This window comes from Convolutriloba macropyga, chromosome 3 (genome assembly GCF_964194025.1).
Source record: "Convolutriloba macropyga chromosome 3, txConMacr16.3, whole genome shotgun sequence".
In the NCBI taxonomy this organism is placed as follows: Eukaryota; Metazoa; Xenacoelomorpha; order Acoela; family Convolutidae; genus Convolutriloba; species Convolutriloba macropyga.
Genome location: NC_134470.1, coordinates 6,138,036 through 6,152,745, shown reverse-complemented (window position 1 = coordinate 6,152,745; position 14,710 = coordinate 6,138,036). Strand labels below are relative to the sequence as shown.

General features: G+C 35.5%; 1 protein-coding gene across 1 annotated transcript in view; it reads left to right on the top strand.

The window, feature by feature from the left end:
- The first annotated feature begins 2,411 nt into the window (after positions 1-2,411).
- Positions 2,412-14,710, top strand: part of LOC142335942 (sugar transporter SWEET1-like) — a 95,877-nt gene continuing 83,578 nt past the window's right edge. The window contains exons 1-2 of the mRNA XM_075384348.1: positions 2,412-2,788; positions 9,708-9,791. Of these exons, the coding sequence (XP_075240463.1) occupies positions 2,787-2,788; positions 9,708-9,791 (86 nt within the window). The 5' untranslated portion in view covers positions 2,412-2,786. The remainder of the gene's footprint in view (positions 2,789-9,707; positions 9,792-14,710) is intronic.

Sequence of the window (14,710 nt, the reverse complement as noted above, 5' to 3'; positions counted from 1 at the left end):
GCACCTTTTAACTTCGCAATTTTTCCTTTATTGTCTTTTTTTTCTTAGAATCAATAATTACAGTTCATATATGACATTTTTGGCTTCAAAAGAAAGATTCGCAAGGATTTTTTGTCATGAAATATAATTTTTTAAAAGAATTCGTTATGGCTTTACTGGCTGCGGCACGAGTTCATCACAAAAAAAAGTAAATTAATTTTTGCTTTCTGTCATATTTGACATTCTTTTTGTAGAGTTTCGATGTATTCTGGATAATTAAAGGTTTCATGGGCTTCTTTTGAACAAATAGACAAACCTTTTTAGATTTTTCTTTTTGGAGCTAATGGCTTTCATGAACTTGGAAATTATGTTTTTTCAAAAAATGCAAAAGTTTTACTTAATTTTGCAGTTTTTTCTTTTGTCTTCTTCTTCTTACACAGTCTCATTGAAAAGAGGTCACATAACACATTAGTGGTGTTCGAAGAAGGCTTAACTGAACCTCTTTTCTTGGACAAAATATAGTTTTTCCTCTTCGACAGCGTTTTCTGGCAAATTTTAATTGAATTTTGTTTGTTGTCAACAATTTGTTGTGCTTTTTATAACTGCATAAAAACACAATGATGACAGGTCTTAACGCCCTCATAGAAAAACATACATGATCGTAAACCTGTGGGATGTTTTCAGTTGATTCATAATGGTTTTAATTGCTTTGAAGATAATTGTTTTTAATAAAACATGAACTATTTTTTTTAAATTTAGCGTTTTTGTACTTTTTTGTCTAATTGTTACCAAGCCCTATTATGGACTGGTCCCATATCTTTTCTAGTGAAGTACAATTTTTTTGGTTTTTGTTTTGTCTGACGCTATATTAACTTTGTTGTTCAAGTTCTCTTTTTAAATGATCATAAAGTTTTTGATGTAATTACTGTTTGTTGTTGTCGTTTGATTCTGCTATTAGTCTTGGCTTGCAGATCTTTTAAATCTAGTACGTCATTTTTGACTCCAGTGAGTTATTTGATTTGGAGGCTTTTTTTTTGTTCATACACCAATTTTTTGAATGGTACTTGAATTTTTGGTGATTTTCTGTCTGTTCCTCATTTGGTAGAGAATTATGCCAAAATTGTGGATGAGCGATGTCGGAACCTTAGGAGCGATTTCACATTACCGGACCTCTTGTTCTTTTTTATGTTCAATTCCTAGCATCACTTGCAAAGTTAACATCATTTTTGATATATTCACACAGTTGTATAATTGTATAACAGTGTTCTACTATGTTCGGGATCATCAAAATCTTATAATCCTCTTTCTGACATCAAAAAATTTATAAATATTTAGTATTTGTTGAGAAAATCCGGATATAACTTTGTTTCAACGAATGGAACCAAACTCAAATTTCTTTAGAGTAGAAATTGAAAATTTGCATGCAGATTTCAAATATACATTGCTAACAACTAAAAAATTTTCTCTTGGCTTTTATTCGCAACTATTCATATCGTTATTGTTCTGTAAAACTTAGCTGAAATCAACCTTTTCAATATATTGTCAAAAAATCTATTCTACTAATTCACAGCAATAAAAACGCCTTATTTGAAACTGCCCGATTTTTTCAAATATTCGTTTGAACTATAATAATAATAATAATCACAGGTATAGCCTCATGGTTATCGCTCAAAAACTATGTTGATCATTCAGATAACACGGCGCGAAATTTTTTGAACTAGTTTAGAACAAAAAATTTTCATTACTGGCACTTTTACCAGACACATTTTGTACAACAGTGGAGAGATTCATGCGCCTTTAACACAAAAAAATGATCTGTTTGGCGCCTATGTTTTTATTCGAGTGAACGGAACTCAAACAAAAATGATCGTGGATGAAATTTGACAGCCTGGAAAAATATATGACCGGGTAATTGTTTGATTAAATCATTGTAAATAATCTTTGAATACATTAACACTCAAATCATCATAGCAGTCTATCGTCTATCTAGCTGATTTCTTTCTTAATCGTACTGAATTTTGCCCATGTAGTGAAAAAATATGGCATTTCAATTCTGCACTCGATATCAACTCTGATCAGTGTTCTGATCAGACTAGACTTTCAGACCAAAATGACCTCTAATTAGTCCTTCTTCAGGCCAAAATAACCGCTGATAATTCCTTGTCCAGACAATTGTATGGACGAAAGCGCACACAGAACACTGTTATGGAGATTGGGCAATTTTGTCACAAACAACCATTTCGATTTGAGGTTGATCATAGTTCACTTTGATCTACATCTTCAACCTGGTATTAAATGAGCAATTTAAAATAATGTTCAACAAGTGTAGCATCCATGAGTTAAACTGAATATATATAACTACTATTTACGCAGTTCTTTATTAAAAAATCACACTAAAATTGTCCAGTTGAAAAACGCTTGCAGTTTTTTTAACCAACACAAGAGAATATAATTGTTTTGATGCCATGCTGTAAATTTTGCGTTGAAAAATTATGTGTGAATAATCTGAATACTTGTTTTTTAGTGCAGTGACTGACGCGATTTAGTACGCATTCAATTTTTTTATCATACTGTAATCGCGAACTGTACTCTTCTATCATACAAACCATTATGATGATGTTTTATTACGTTCTGCTAATATAATCTGAGCTTCGTTCTGACATAGCAAACTGAACTAAATATGTCGATATGACTAGAAGCCATTAATTATTTTCATAACTATATTGAAATCGTTTGAAATTATGAAAGTCTGTCTCTTTATTATCCATTCGTTCTGATAATTTGTTACTGTTACTGGTGTCTGAGAAATGTAAGTACTCAAAATAACAATATCAGTACTTTGATCAGTTTTGTTTGCGTTCAAAATTAAATTGCAATGATTGTGCTGATTCTCTGAAGCTCACTCTGGGTGAAACCCCCCCCCCAAAAAAAATACAAACTCCTATTGACCGTAACTCTTTCCTCAATCCACCTCTTAATGAAAATTCATTCATCAGTTTTTGTTTTTGCACTGACAATGGTTTTTTGGTCGTGACCAGACTATGCAAATGTTTTTATAGGTGGACGCCGTATTCCGACAAAAAAAACGTTAACGGTTTTTTCGATTTACGTTTTACGCAACTTAATAGACCAATCAGTTTTTGCACGAGCTATAATTGAGAGAAGAGAAAAAAGCCTCGGTGTAATTTCTTGTATTGTTGGGCATGCAACTTTCACATCCACAGCTGGACGTGCAGTCGCTAAATTACAACTCATAATGTGTAACAAAGAAAAAAAAACTGGGGGTCGAAAGATATTAAATCCGGTGATATAATGACATACATGGTGGTAGTCATGTAAAATTATGAAATGATTTATAATATGCGAATTCTAGAGCTAAAAATGTTATTTTTTTTTACAAAAAGCGAGATTATATAGAGGCTCTTTGATATTGGATTCTTGCTTTAACTTCACGTTCAATGTTTTCAATACTAAAACTAATAAAAAAGAATCGATTCACTAAAACCGCGGATCCGTTCTGTTTCCAACCCCCACCCCATTCTGGGCATGAAAACGCTGATACATAACAAATGCAAAACCTCTAGGGAAATAATTTCAAATCACAATCACTTTGTGATTAGAAAACCCAAGGTACAACTTCATCGGTCAATTAGTTTGAAAGATTGATTTGATGAAAGACTTAATGAAGTAAAAATCTAATTTTCTCGTCCTAAACTTAGTATCCCATTAGGAACAAAATTCTGGACAAAAAACAGTTTTTCACTTGTTTAAGGCTAAGTTCGATCTTTCAATCTAACTTTTGACACTTGAATCGAACTCCTAAAAAAATCAGATGCTTCGTTATTGGAGACGGAGAAGTTTGGTTTATTTTAACTCCTCTTAAGAAGAAATCTTTTCATCTACTAAACAGCGAAATTTTACTCTTAAATCAACTTTCAAATAAAATTAAACATTTTCGTAACATTTCGTTCTCTAAGTACGTTAGAACAAAATCTTAGACCTCCTCGCTCCTCGTGTCCGGCATTCGGGTGCTAGCGCCCTCATTTCTGGGCACTAAGATTGTTCTAACTTTTGTTCTTACCTACTCTTAAGTCCCAAAAAAGTGCACTGAAGACACGTACGAAAAAAAACTTTTTATGACTAACATGTGTCTAAATTTTGCCCTTACTTACTTGCCCTCTGAATTTTAGCTATTTGTTTTCATTTATTGGCTTTTCTCGGAACGAATTTAAATCTTGATCAGTAACACTCCAAGGAAATGAACGTTTTGGTTAAGGAAAGTCCGCACTGATCAGAAGGCAAAAAAATTAATTTTAAGTCACACATGCTATATTTATTATCTATCAACTAGCTATACAGCAACTCGTATTTTGTAAATAAGGTAATTACACATGTGGAATTGGATCAAGTTAGTTTTTCTCAAAAAAAATTATAGCTGAGACATGAGAGGTTTTCAGTCACAATTTGGCCATGTAAGTTAAGACAACTATTTAAGAGATAAGTTATTTACTCATTTAAAAGTTAGTAGAAAATTGGTCTGAAAAACGTTTTGATCCTTAACTGAGTAAAAATTACAAATTTAATTAAAAGAGATCAGTTGCCACTGCAAACTGTCACACATGTTCATATGGATTGTTTTTCAATTAACAACAAAGTGAGTGGATACGATTGAAAAATTTTAGTTGTCTAAGACAACTTCATGCCCCTTAAGAGAATTTGTAAAAAGTCATCGTTTTTTGCTACTTCTTTTACAATAAAATTTTAATGAACAACCTTTTTCAAATGGTCACCATTTTTGCTAGCACCAAAAAAACTCACTTTTGACTCGTTCTGAATTGTTAGCAAAACAAATCTAAAATTTTACAAACTGAGTCTCTATATATGTTAGAGCAGATATTCAAATAACCTCAGGCCTTTTGCAGTTGACCTTTTTTCAAAAGAAATTACTAACTCCAGAGTTCAAGTAAATTTCAAACTATGTTCCAAACTATGCTAACGATGTTAATATTCTTAAAATGGTCTTAATGCAACATACGGAAAACTGATTGTCGAATCTTTTAAGCAAATAGGCTCCAGCGAATATAACTCAGCAAAAAAGAAACGATTTTTTTGTAAAATACGGAAAAAATAATAAATGCGGTGAATTTTTGTAAGAAATGTGGTGATTGCGGTGAAAAAAAAATATTTCAACAAATTTCTTACAAAAATTCACCGCGAAATTCACCGCATTTCTTACCAAAATTCACCGCATCAACTTTTGTGGTAAATTAATGTAAGAAATGCGGTGATTGCGGTGAACGCGGTGAAAAAAAATAATTCACCGCATTTCACCGTATTCCTTACAAAAATTCACCGCGAAATTCACCTCTTTCCTTACAAAAATTCACCGCATTGGCTTTCTAACGTTTACTGAATCTGATTTAAATTCACAAGAAATACCAAAAAATTATGAGACAGTTGGCGCAGTGGACTGAGAAGTTGAGGGCATGAGGGAGGTAAAAGGTTCAAACCCGTGCAAGGAAGCTTATTTTTATAGGAATACTGAGAACGCGGTGAAGATAAATATTTCACCGCGATTCACCGCATTCACCGCAAAAAGATGTAAGAATTACGCGGTGAAAATTTTTTTTCACCGCATTTCACTGCATTTCTTACGAAAATTCACTTTCAAACCTCAACCCGGGTAATGGAGGCTCATGTGGAAGGAATCTCTATGTATTTGGCATAGCTGAAATTAAAAAGGCTTCTTTTGTTACGGTTGAAGTTTATTATGGTTAAGTTTGCTTACTGTCCTTGTTCTTTTTATCTTTGCGAACAAAATCAACGTATTGTGCCAAAAGTTAGATGAACATTTTGCTTTGAAAGATTTTCAATCACGTTCATATTTGACAATGTGTTTAGTATTTAATCCTAATGGGGGCTTTACTCCCGACGTTTTGGGACCATTATTTGTCCCTCAATTTTTTTGTATCAATCACAACCCTGTTGACATTGGGCAATTGTCAAAAAAAGCTGTCCGGACTTGAAGTTATTGGTAATCGTTTTTCACGGCATTGGGCGTGATTTCAGAATATTATAAAATCTGACACTTTTGGGATCAAAAACTTCTCATATGATCCTGGTAGACAAGTAAGTGCCGGCGGAATTTGATTTGATGTATATTTGGTGAAAGAATTAAAAGTTGCAAAATTGACTGAAAATGACTTTACGATGCAGAGGTATACCCCAAAATTTCTACCTTAGTGAAATTGGCTCGAAAATTAAATAGATACAATGAACGAAATTAGGGGACATCCTTTGTATCTTACTTTTCGCAAAAGGGGTTCCGCCATTGTATTAATATACATATTAACACGGGATGCGAACACGTGATACTATATATTCCCTTCCATTTTGCCGGTTTTTGCTAAATTAGCTATTTTCCGCAATATTGTTCCACTTTCATTGTATTAACATAGTAAAAACGAACACGAGATACAAGCATCGGGCATATCTGCCCGTGACGATTTGGGTATACCTCTGCATCGTAATGGAGTTTAATTTTAAGCACAACTATGTACTAAAGCGGTCACGACAGAAGTAAAAGCTGCAAAAAGTCGCTGGAGGTGTGGTTCTGGCGCAGATGTGGCATTAAAATTGACGCATGGTGACAAAAACTAAGCAGACAACACGGTAGTCTTATCATTCATATGAAATGATAATACGAACGAGATAATATTTCATCATTCATAAGATGAAAAGATAATAAAAAGACCCATTCTCCTTAGTCGTGAAAATTTGAAGATCATTCGTGACATTTTTTGACAAATTACCCTCAATTCAGAAACTTTTATAACTTTTAAGACATTGTATTTACGACACTTCGAGAACGCGTATATGTAATTTTAATGTAGATGTGTTGAAACGAGCTACGAATTTTTGCTGGTCTAGTTTTTTGCTGCTACAAGTTTCTGTTGTTCTCTAACCAAGTCGCAATTTTAACGCAAACAAAATGATAGTCAGCTGTGTAACAACGGCGGGTATACTTGGGAAAAATTATCTAACAAAAACCAATTTTATTTGTGGTTTCTGCGTAATCGTAGCGTAACAGTATTAGGCCACAGTGTTCTGTTCTCTGCTGCCCTTTGTCTCATTATTCCCCATATTTCATACTGTATATTTTCATGCGCAGCATTGCTTTTTTTTAGTGATTTTGGCCACTTTTTTGCCTCTGAAACTTTCGCATAGTAGCATCATTGCAGCCAACATTGGTCAGGCTATGGTCAAGCTGAATCAATGGTTAAATTTGAGCTCATCCTCATAGAGACATTTCACGCAGGCAGGGGATTGAACTCTCATTCGTTCGCGTATGAATCACACACATTACATCTCGACCATCATGCCACCAATATTAATAACACGGAGATGAGATTTGGGGATTAGGACAGATATTATAACTGCCCAGCAATGATGCTCTTATAAGAACGGATCTCTCGTGGATCTCCATCGGGATCTTATCAAACAACAAGGCGTCGCCGTATTGTTGAGTATCTTCGAGAGGGCGATCACCACCGTGTGGTAATACTTTCAATCAAGTCTCATTGCAATTTTACAACAGTTTCATAAATTGCTCATTGAAAATTGCATAACAACATAATGAAATTGGGATTTCATTTGTGCCCTTTTTCGTTTGTGCCCTCAGTACGTTATGTCCCCCCCCCCCCTCAAGTTACAGAGCAGGTCCCAGGTTGAGGTGCCATCCGGAAGTGACCTATGATCAGACCAAGTCCAACGCACACGGTGTGTTTTCAGACCAAAATTACAGGGTCTGGGATTTGGTTCGAGCGCACAATAGTATGATCAGAGGTCACTTCGGTCTGGGGATGGTATGATCAGAGGTCACTTCTGTCTGGGGATGGTATGATCAGAGGTCACTTCGGTCTGGGGATGGTATGATCAGAGGTCACTTCGGTCTGGGTATGGTATGATCAGAGGTCACTTCGGTCTGGGTATGGTATGATCAGAGGTCACTTCAGGATGGAAATGGTATGATCAGAGGCGGATTCAAGCGCACATTAGTCTGATCAGAGACCATTTCGAGAGGGAATTTTTGTTTTTGATTTTTTTTGTTGTATTTTACGGAGCGATGTTAGCTCTGCCAAGCGGCAACAAAAAGCAGCCTTCTGACCACAGACACATCTAGAGTATGATGTCTTTGATCAGAACGAAAGGGGTCCAGCTGATAGAACATGCCAGTCTCCTTACAACGAAACTTTGTTTAACTGTAGAATACGATGTTTTATATGGAAAGCTGTCTAAAATCATCCACGGATTTCGAAATATGCACTAATTGATACTGAATATTTTTTTTCTCAGCAGTTCGGTTTTCTTTTCTTTAGCAATAAGACTTTTAAAATTGTCTTTTCTTTAGATGAATTTGATAAAGCAAACATCAATTTTTATGAAATGAATGTATTATAACAAAATTCGTGCTGTTAGGTGATTTCGAGCGCACAATAGTCTGATCAGGAGTAACTTTTGAGCGCACAATAGTCTGATCAGAAGTGATTTTGAGCGCACAATCGTCTGGACGATGGTCTGGGTTTGGTCTGGGCCATGGTTGCACAATCGTCTGGACAATGGTCTGATTTTGGTCTGATCAGAGGTCCTTTCGGTCTGGTAAGGTCTGATCAGAGACAGTTTCGAGCGCACTTTGAGCGCACACGGTGTTTCGAGCGCACTTTAGTCTGATCAGAGGTTCCTTTGGTCTGGGAGGGTCTGATCAGAGGTAACTTTCGTCTGGCACGGTCTGATCAGGGGTCACTTCCGGATGGCACCTCAACCTGGGGTGCCTTTGCATAGTAAATCATCAGGTAAAAATATGGTACGTGCGTCTGGGGGTGCAAATAATATGCACTCACTAAGCGGGGGGGGGCAAAAATGGAAAATACCGTGAAATTGTTTTGACAATCTTTTTGCGCCACTCCTGTCTCGCTATTCTTCATCTTATTGCAATTGTAGCGGACAAAGTGTCGCAAGAAAAACATAGTCTATTGCTAAAGCAGACATTGTTTCAGGTTTTCAATCATGAGGCGCTATCAAGATATATTATATAAGTTATAGCTAACGATGCTATTATTTGAAGGGTTGATTAAGAATCATGCTTAAATAGAGAGGAAAAAGAAAATTTTCTTATACAGGAGGCAGTGAGTACTGAAATTTTGAAAATACTAATCAAACTCTATTTTTTTATAGCAAAATTATTCAATATTCATGCAAATAACTGTTAGTTTGCAAAAAAAATGTCCGGAACTTGGCTGTAGTGTACAGTTTTTTGCAAAAGATTAACAGTAAAATGGCCGCATATCAAGACTTGACAGTTGTATGATTTTATGAAAGCAACTTTTATTAACCAGTAAACCAGCAGAACTGATATACGACATAGAAGTCTCAGTACTGTAGACTTTCATTAATGGGATATCATTCGACGACGAACAACAAATGTGAGACTAAGATACGAAACTGCTATTGTCGTTTTGGATCTTTTCCGTTTGTGCCCCCCCCCCCAGCTTAGTGGGCGCATATTATTTGCACCACCCAGACGCACGTCCAATATCTTTACATACTAATTTACTATGTAATGGAACGTGCTGTGTAACTGGGGTGGACATATCGTACTGGGGGGAGGGGGGGGAGGGCACAAAGATCCGTCGTTTTTTTACATGTTTTCTTTTGTTTTTGAGTTATAGGTTCTATGAGCAAAGCATGGAGATGGTGAACTTTTGTGGATCGGTGGCCACACTGTGCACTATTGCCATGATGCTGGCAGGACTGTTAGTTTATCTACTACTATACTATCCCGTATCGAACTCCAAAAACGAATCAGCCCCAGTCAAAATTTAATCCATATATTATAAAAACTTATAAATAATTTATAAAAATTTGGCAAAAAGATGCATTATATTTATAACTTGTTTATAAAAAGTTGCGTAATTCTTGCATTAATTTGTAACAAATTTGCAACTTTTTGGATTATTTTATAAACTGTTTGCAACCTATGAGCTAATTTGTAAATAGACTTATAAATTAATGGAAAAAATGTAAAACTGCAGACGATAAATATTATTTCAGTGGGCACGTCTAAATGCAATTCGTTATCAATAGTGACTCATGCACTGATTTATGTCAATTTTTTGCAGACCAGACGTGCATTCATACTGATTTTACAACTGTCATACTTGCGCAATGATGACTTTTACTTGCCAGACTGGCATCAAATCCGCAAAAAAACGTTAAAATTAGCCAAAAAACGTCAAAAATAACCGGAAAAATGTCCAAAAAACGGGTTCGAAAAACGTCAACAGTAGATCCGAGAAACGCCAAAACTTGGTCCGAAAAATGATAAAAATGGCCGGAAAAACATCAAAAATTGCCAAAAAAAAAACGTCAAAATGCCGGGGAAAACATCATAAATAGGTCGGAAAAACGTCAAAAATTGATCTGGCGACCGTTCCCATTATGACCTAAATCATAAAGTTTTTATATACGGGGCGGGCGGGGGAGTTATACAACTGTACCATCAGTTCACACTATTGGACCTTTGTTTTTCAAAATCGAGATAAATTAATAATAGCATACCTTAGTTGAGAAGACCGAACAAGAACGACGCAAGAAATGTTCGGTATGTTCGTTTTAATCGGTATGTTCGGTTTCAAATGTAAGAAGTTGTCGGTATGTTCGGTCTGGAACGTAAGAAAGCTTCGGTATGTTCGGTTTAGACAGATTCGGTAAATTCGGTTTCAAACGTAAGAAATTGCCTTACTTATGTTTATATCGAAGAAAAACGACGATACCGACGAAAAATTGTAAGATAGTGGGAAATGAGTTGCGGTGACTGCCTTGACTTTCTTTGCAAAGAGCATCTATTTTGGATGCCGAGTTGCACAGGTCTTGTAGCAGTAGGAATACTGAACGTACACCTTCAGCCAATCAGAGACTGAGAAGACACTATTCTCTTTTAAATAGAGAGAACTGAACTTGCTATAGTCAGTCTATTAGTTTAGTTAGATACACCATGTGTATACCTTTGACTCCGGTGCTACTTGTATTAATCACCGTAATAAACATTAAACACCTCTCGTGTTTTACAGAGTCGGTTAGTCTTAGAGAAATAGGTAAGTCTACTTCGAGCGCAGAAATAAGTAGCCTTAGCTCTTTATACTTTAAGGCTGTAAAAGGAGCCCACATCGGGTCTGCCTTAACTGGTGCGACCAGTGAGTTAACAAACTCTAACCGTAAAAATTACTCACATAAAACACCCTTCTTTCTACTCCGAAAAAAACCTAGAATTAGACTTAATAGTTACTTAATTCTTCTTTATCTAAAGTATAAGAAAAAGGGAAACACCATCCCACAAAAACTAGGACTAAAATCCTCAAATTAAAATAATACCAATCATGGACCAACACACTGAACAATCTTCCTCTAATTATCAGACACACTCTGAAGAATTACAACTCGGAGTTCTTACACAACAGAACCGACGCTTATTACCAGAAATCTCACCCTTTGAAGTCAGACACTACCAACACCAAGATGAATTAAATATATTATTAAACACAGCAGAACAACTGAAAACACACTATTTCGCACTAGAACAACAACCATTTCTTTCTTTACCAGAGAAGGCATCACAGGTTTCACGAACCGCCTTTCTCTCAATTTGATAGAAATTCACGGAGCACAACTCACAGAAGGCTCAATTTTATTTATTTACGACCCACTCACAAATAAAAATACCACTTTAATATACGATTCATTATTTAGTCCACTATCTGATACACTCTTTGAATTCCTTAACGGAATATACTCAGAAATACAACCTCTAGAAAGAGAGGCATTATTCAGAAAAGCTTCATTTGAGTTTTTAAAACGCCTTGCACCGGCGTTAAACACAAATGCATCACAATCCCGTAAAAAAAGCGTTCATAAAATCGCTCGCCAAGAGATAGAAGGATTTAACAAACTCCTTGAAATATATATTACCCCTGCAACAGATGCAGATTTATCAGAAGAAGACCTCCTTGATTCTCTCACACTTTTATCTTGGTATATACATAGATTCTGGAAAAGCCTAGTAAGACACATTTTCACAGCTAATCAACAAATTGCTGAGGCATATCCACACATAATACCTAAATTACCAGAAACACTACAATGTATTTATGATAAAAATCGATTTCGACAAAATTTTGTAAACATCACAGAAATACTTTCAGAAACTATACAGAAAATATCATTGAATCGCAAAAATATAGAAATTACAAACTACAACGCAGAAACACGTCCGTTCACTTGTACAAATATTCCCGAGAACACAAATACTTCCCTGGAAGCTTCGCCATCAGAAAATATGGATACAACAGTACATAACAAACCACCAGATAATAAAATGAATGAAACCACGGAAACAGATTTTAATTCCACCCTGCTTGATGACGGAACATTTTTCTCATCACATGCAGTCAATACAATAGTTGATCTCGAAGAGAACAATAACAATAATAACAATAACAACAATTACCAAACTATAAAAACCTCTACAGATAGTCACTTGTATCAAAATCACCAGAATAGACAACCGATAAATTCGAATGAATTACCACATAGTTCACATAGTTGGGGGGGGGGAGGAGGGCACAAAGATCCGTCGTTTTTTTATTACATGTTTTCTTTTGTTTTTGAGTTATAGGTTCTATGAGCAAAGCATGGAGGTGGTGAACTTTTGTGGATCGGTGGCCACTATGTGCACTATTGCCATGATGCTGGCAGGAATGTTAGTTTATCTACTACTATACTATCCCGTATCGAACTCCAAGTACGAATGAGCCCCAGTCAAAATTTAATCCATATATTGTAAAAATTTATAAATAATTTATTAAAATTTTGCAAAAAGATGCATTATATTTATAACTTGTTTATAAAAAGTTGCGTAATTCTTGCATTAATTTGTAACAAATTTGCATTTTTTTTGATTATTTTATAAACTGTTTGCAACCTATGAACTAATTTATAAATAGACTTATAAGTTAATGGAAAAAATGTAAAACTGCAGACGACAAATATTATTTCAGTGGGCACGTCTAAATGCAATTCATTATCAACAGTGACTCATGCACTGATTTATGTCAATTTTTTGCAGACCAGACGTGCATTCATACTGATTTTACAACTGTCATACTTGCGCAATGATGACTTTTACTTGCCAGACTGGCATCAAATCCGCAAAAAAAAACGTTGAAATTAGCCAAAAAACGTCAAAAATAACGGGAAAAATGTCCAAAAAAGGGGTTCGAAAAACGTCAACAGTAGATACGAGAAACGTCAAAACTTGGTCCGAAAAATGATAAAAATGGCCGGAAAAACATCAAAAATTGCCGGAAAAAAACGTCAAAATGCCGGGGAAACATCATAAATAGGTCGGAAAAACGTCAAAAATTGATCTGGCGACCGTTCCCATTATGACCTAAATCATAAAGTTCTAATATACGGGGCGGGCGGGGGAGTTATACAACTGTACCATCAGTTCACACTATTGCACCTTTGTTTTTCAAATTCGAGATAAATTAATAATAGCATACCCTAGTTGAGAAGACCGAACAACAACGACGCAAGAAATGTTCGGTATGTTCGTTTTATTCGGTATGTTTGGTTTCAAATGTAAGAAGTTGTCGGTATGTTCGTTCTGGAACGTAAGAAAGCTTCGGTATGTTCGGTTTAGACAGATTTGGTAAATTCGGTTTCAAACGTAAGAAATTGCCTTACTTATGTTTATATCGAAGAAAAACGACGATACCGACGAAAAATTGTAAGATAGTGGGAAATGAGTTGCGGTGACTGCCTTGACTTTCTTTGCTAAGAGCATCTATTTTGGATGCCGAGTTGCACAGGTCTTGTAGCAGTAGGAATACTGAACGTACACCTTCAGCCAATCAGAGACTGAGAAGACACTATTCTCTTTTAAATAGAGAGAACTGAACTTGCTATAGTCAGTCTATTAGTTTAGTTAGATACACCATGTGTATACCTTTGACTCCGGTTCTACTTGTATTAATCACCGTAATAAACATTAAACACCTCTCGTGTTTTACAGAGTCGGTTAGTCTTAGAGAAATAGGTAAGTCTACTTCGAGCGCAGAAATAAGTAGCCTTAGCTCTTTATACTTTAAGGCTGTAAAAGGAGCCCACATCGGGTCTGCCTTAACTGGTGCGACCAGTGAGTTAACAAACTCTAACCGTAAAAATTACTCACATAAAACACCCTTCTTTCTACTCCGAAAAAAACCTAGAATTAGACTTAATAGTTACTTAATTCTTCTTTATCTAAAGTATAAGAAAAAGGGAAACACCATCCCACAAAAACTAGGACTAAAATCCTCAAATTAAAATAATACCAATCATGGACCAACACACTGAACAATCTTCCTCTAATTATCAGACACACTCTGAAGAATTACAACTCGGAGTTCTTACACAACAGAACCGACGCTTATTACCAGAAATCTCACCCTTTGAAGTCAGACACTACCAACACCAAGATGAATTAAATATATTATTAAACACAGCAGAACAACTGAAAACACACTATTTCGCACTAGAACAACAACCATTTCTTTCTTTACCAGAGAAGGCATCACAGGTTTCACGAACCGCCTTTCTCTCAATTTGATAGAAATTCACGGAGCACAACTCA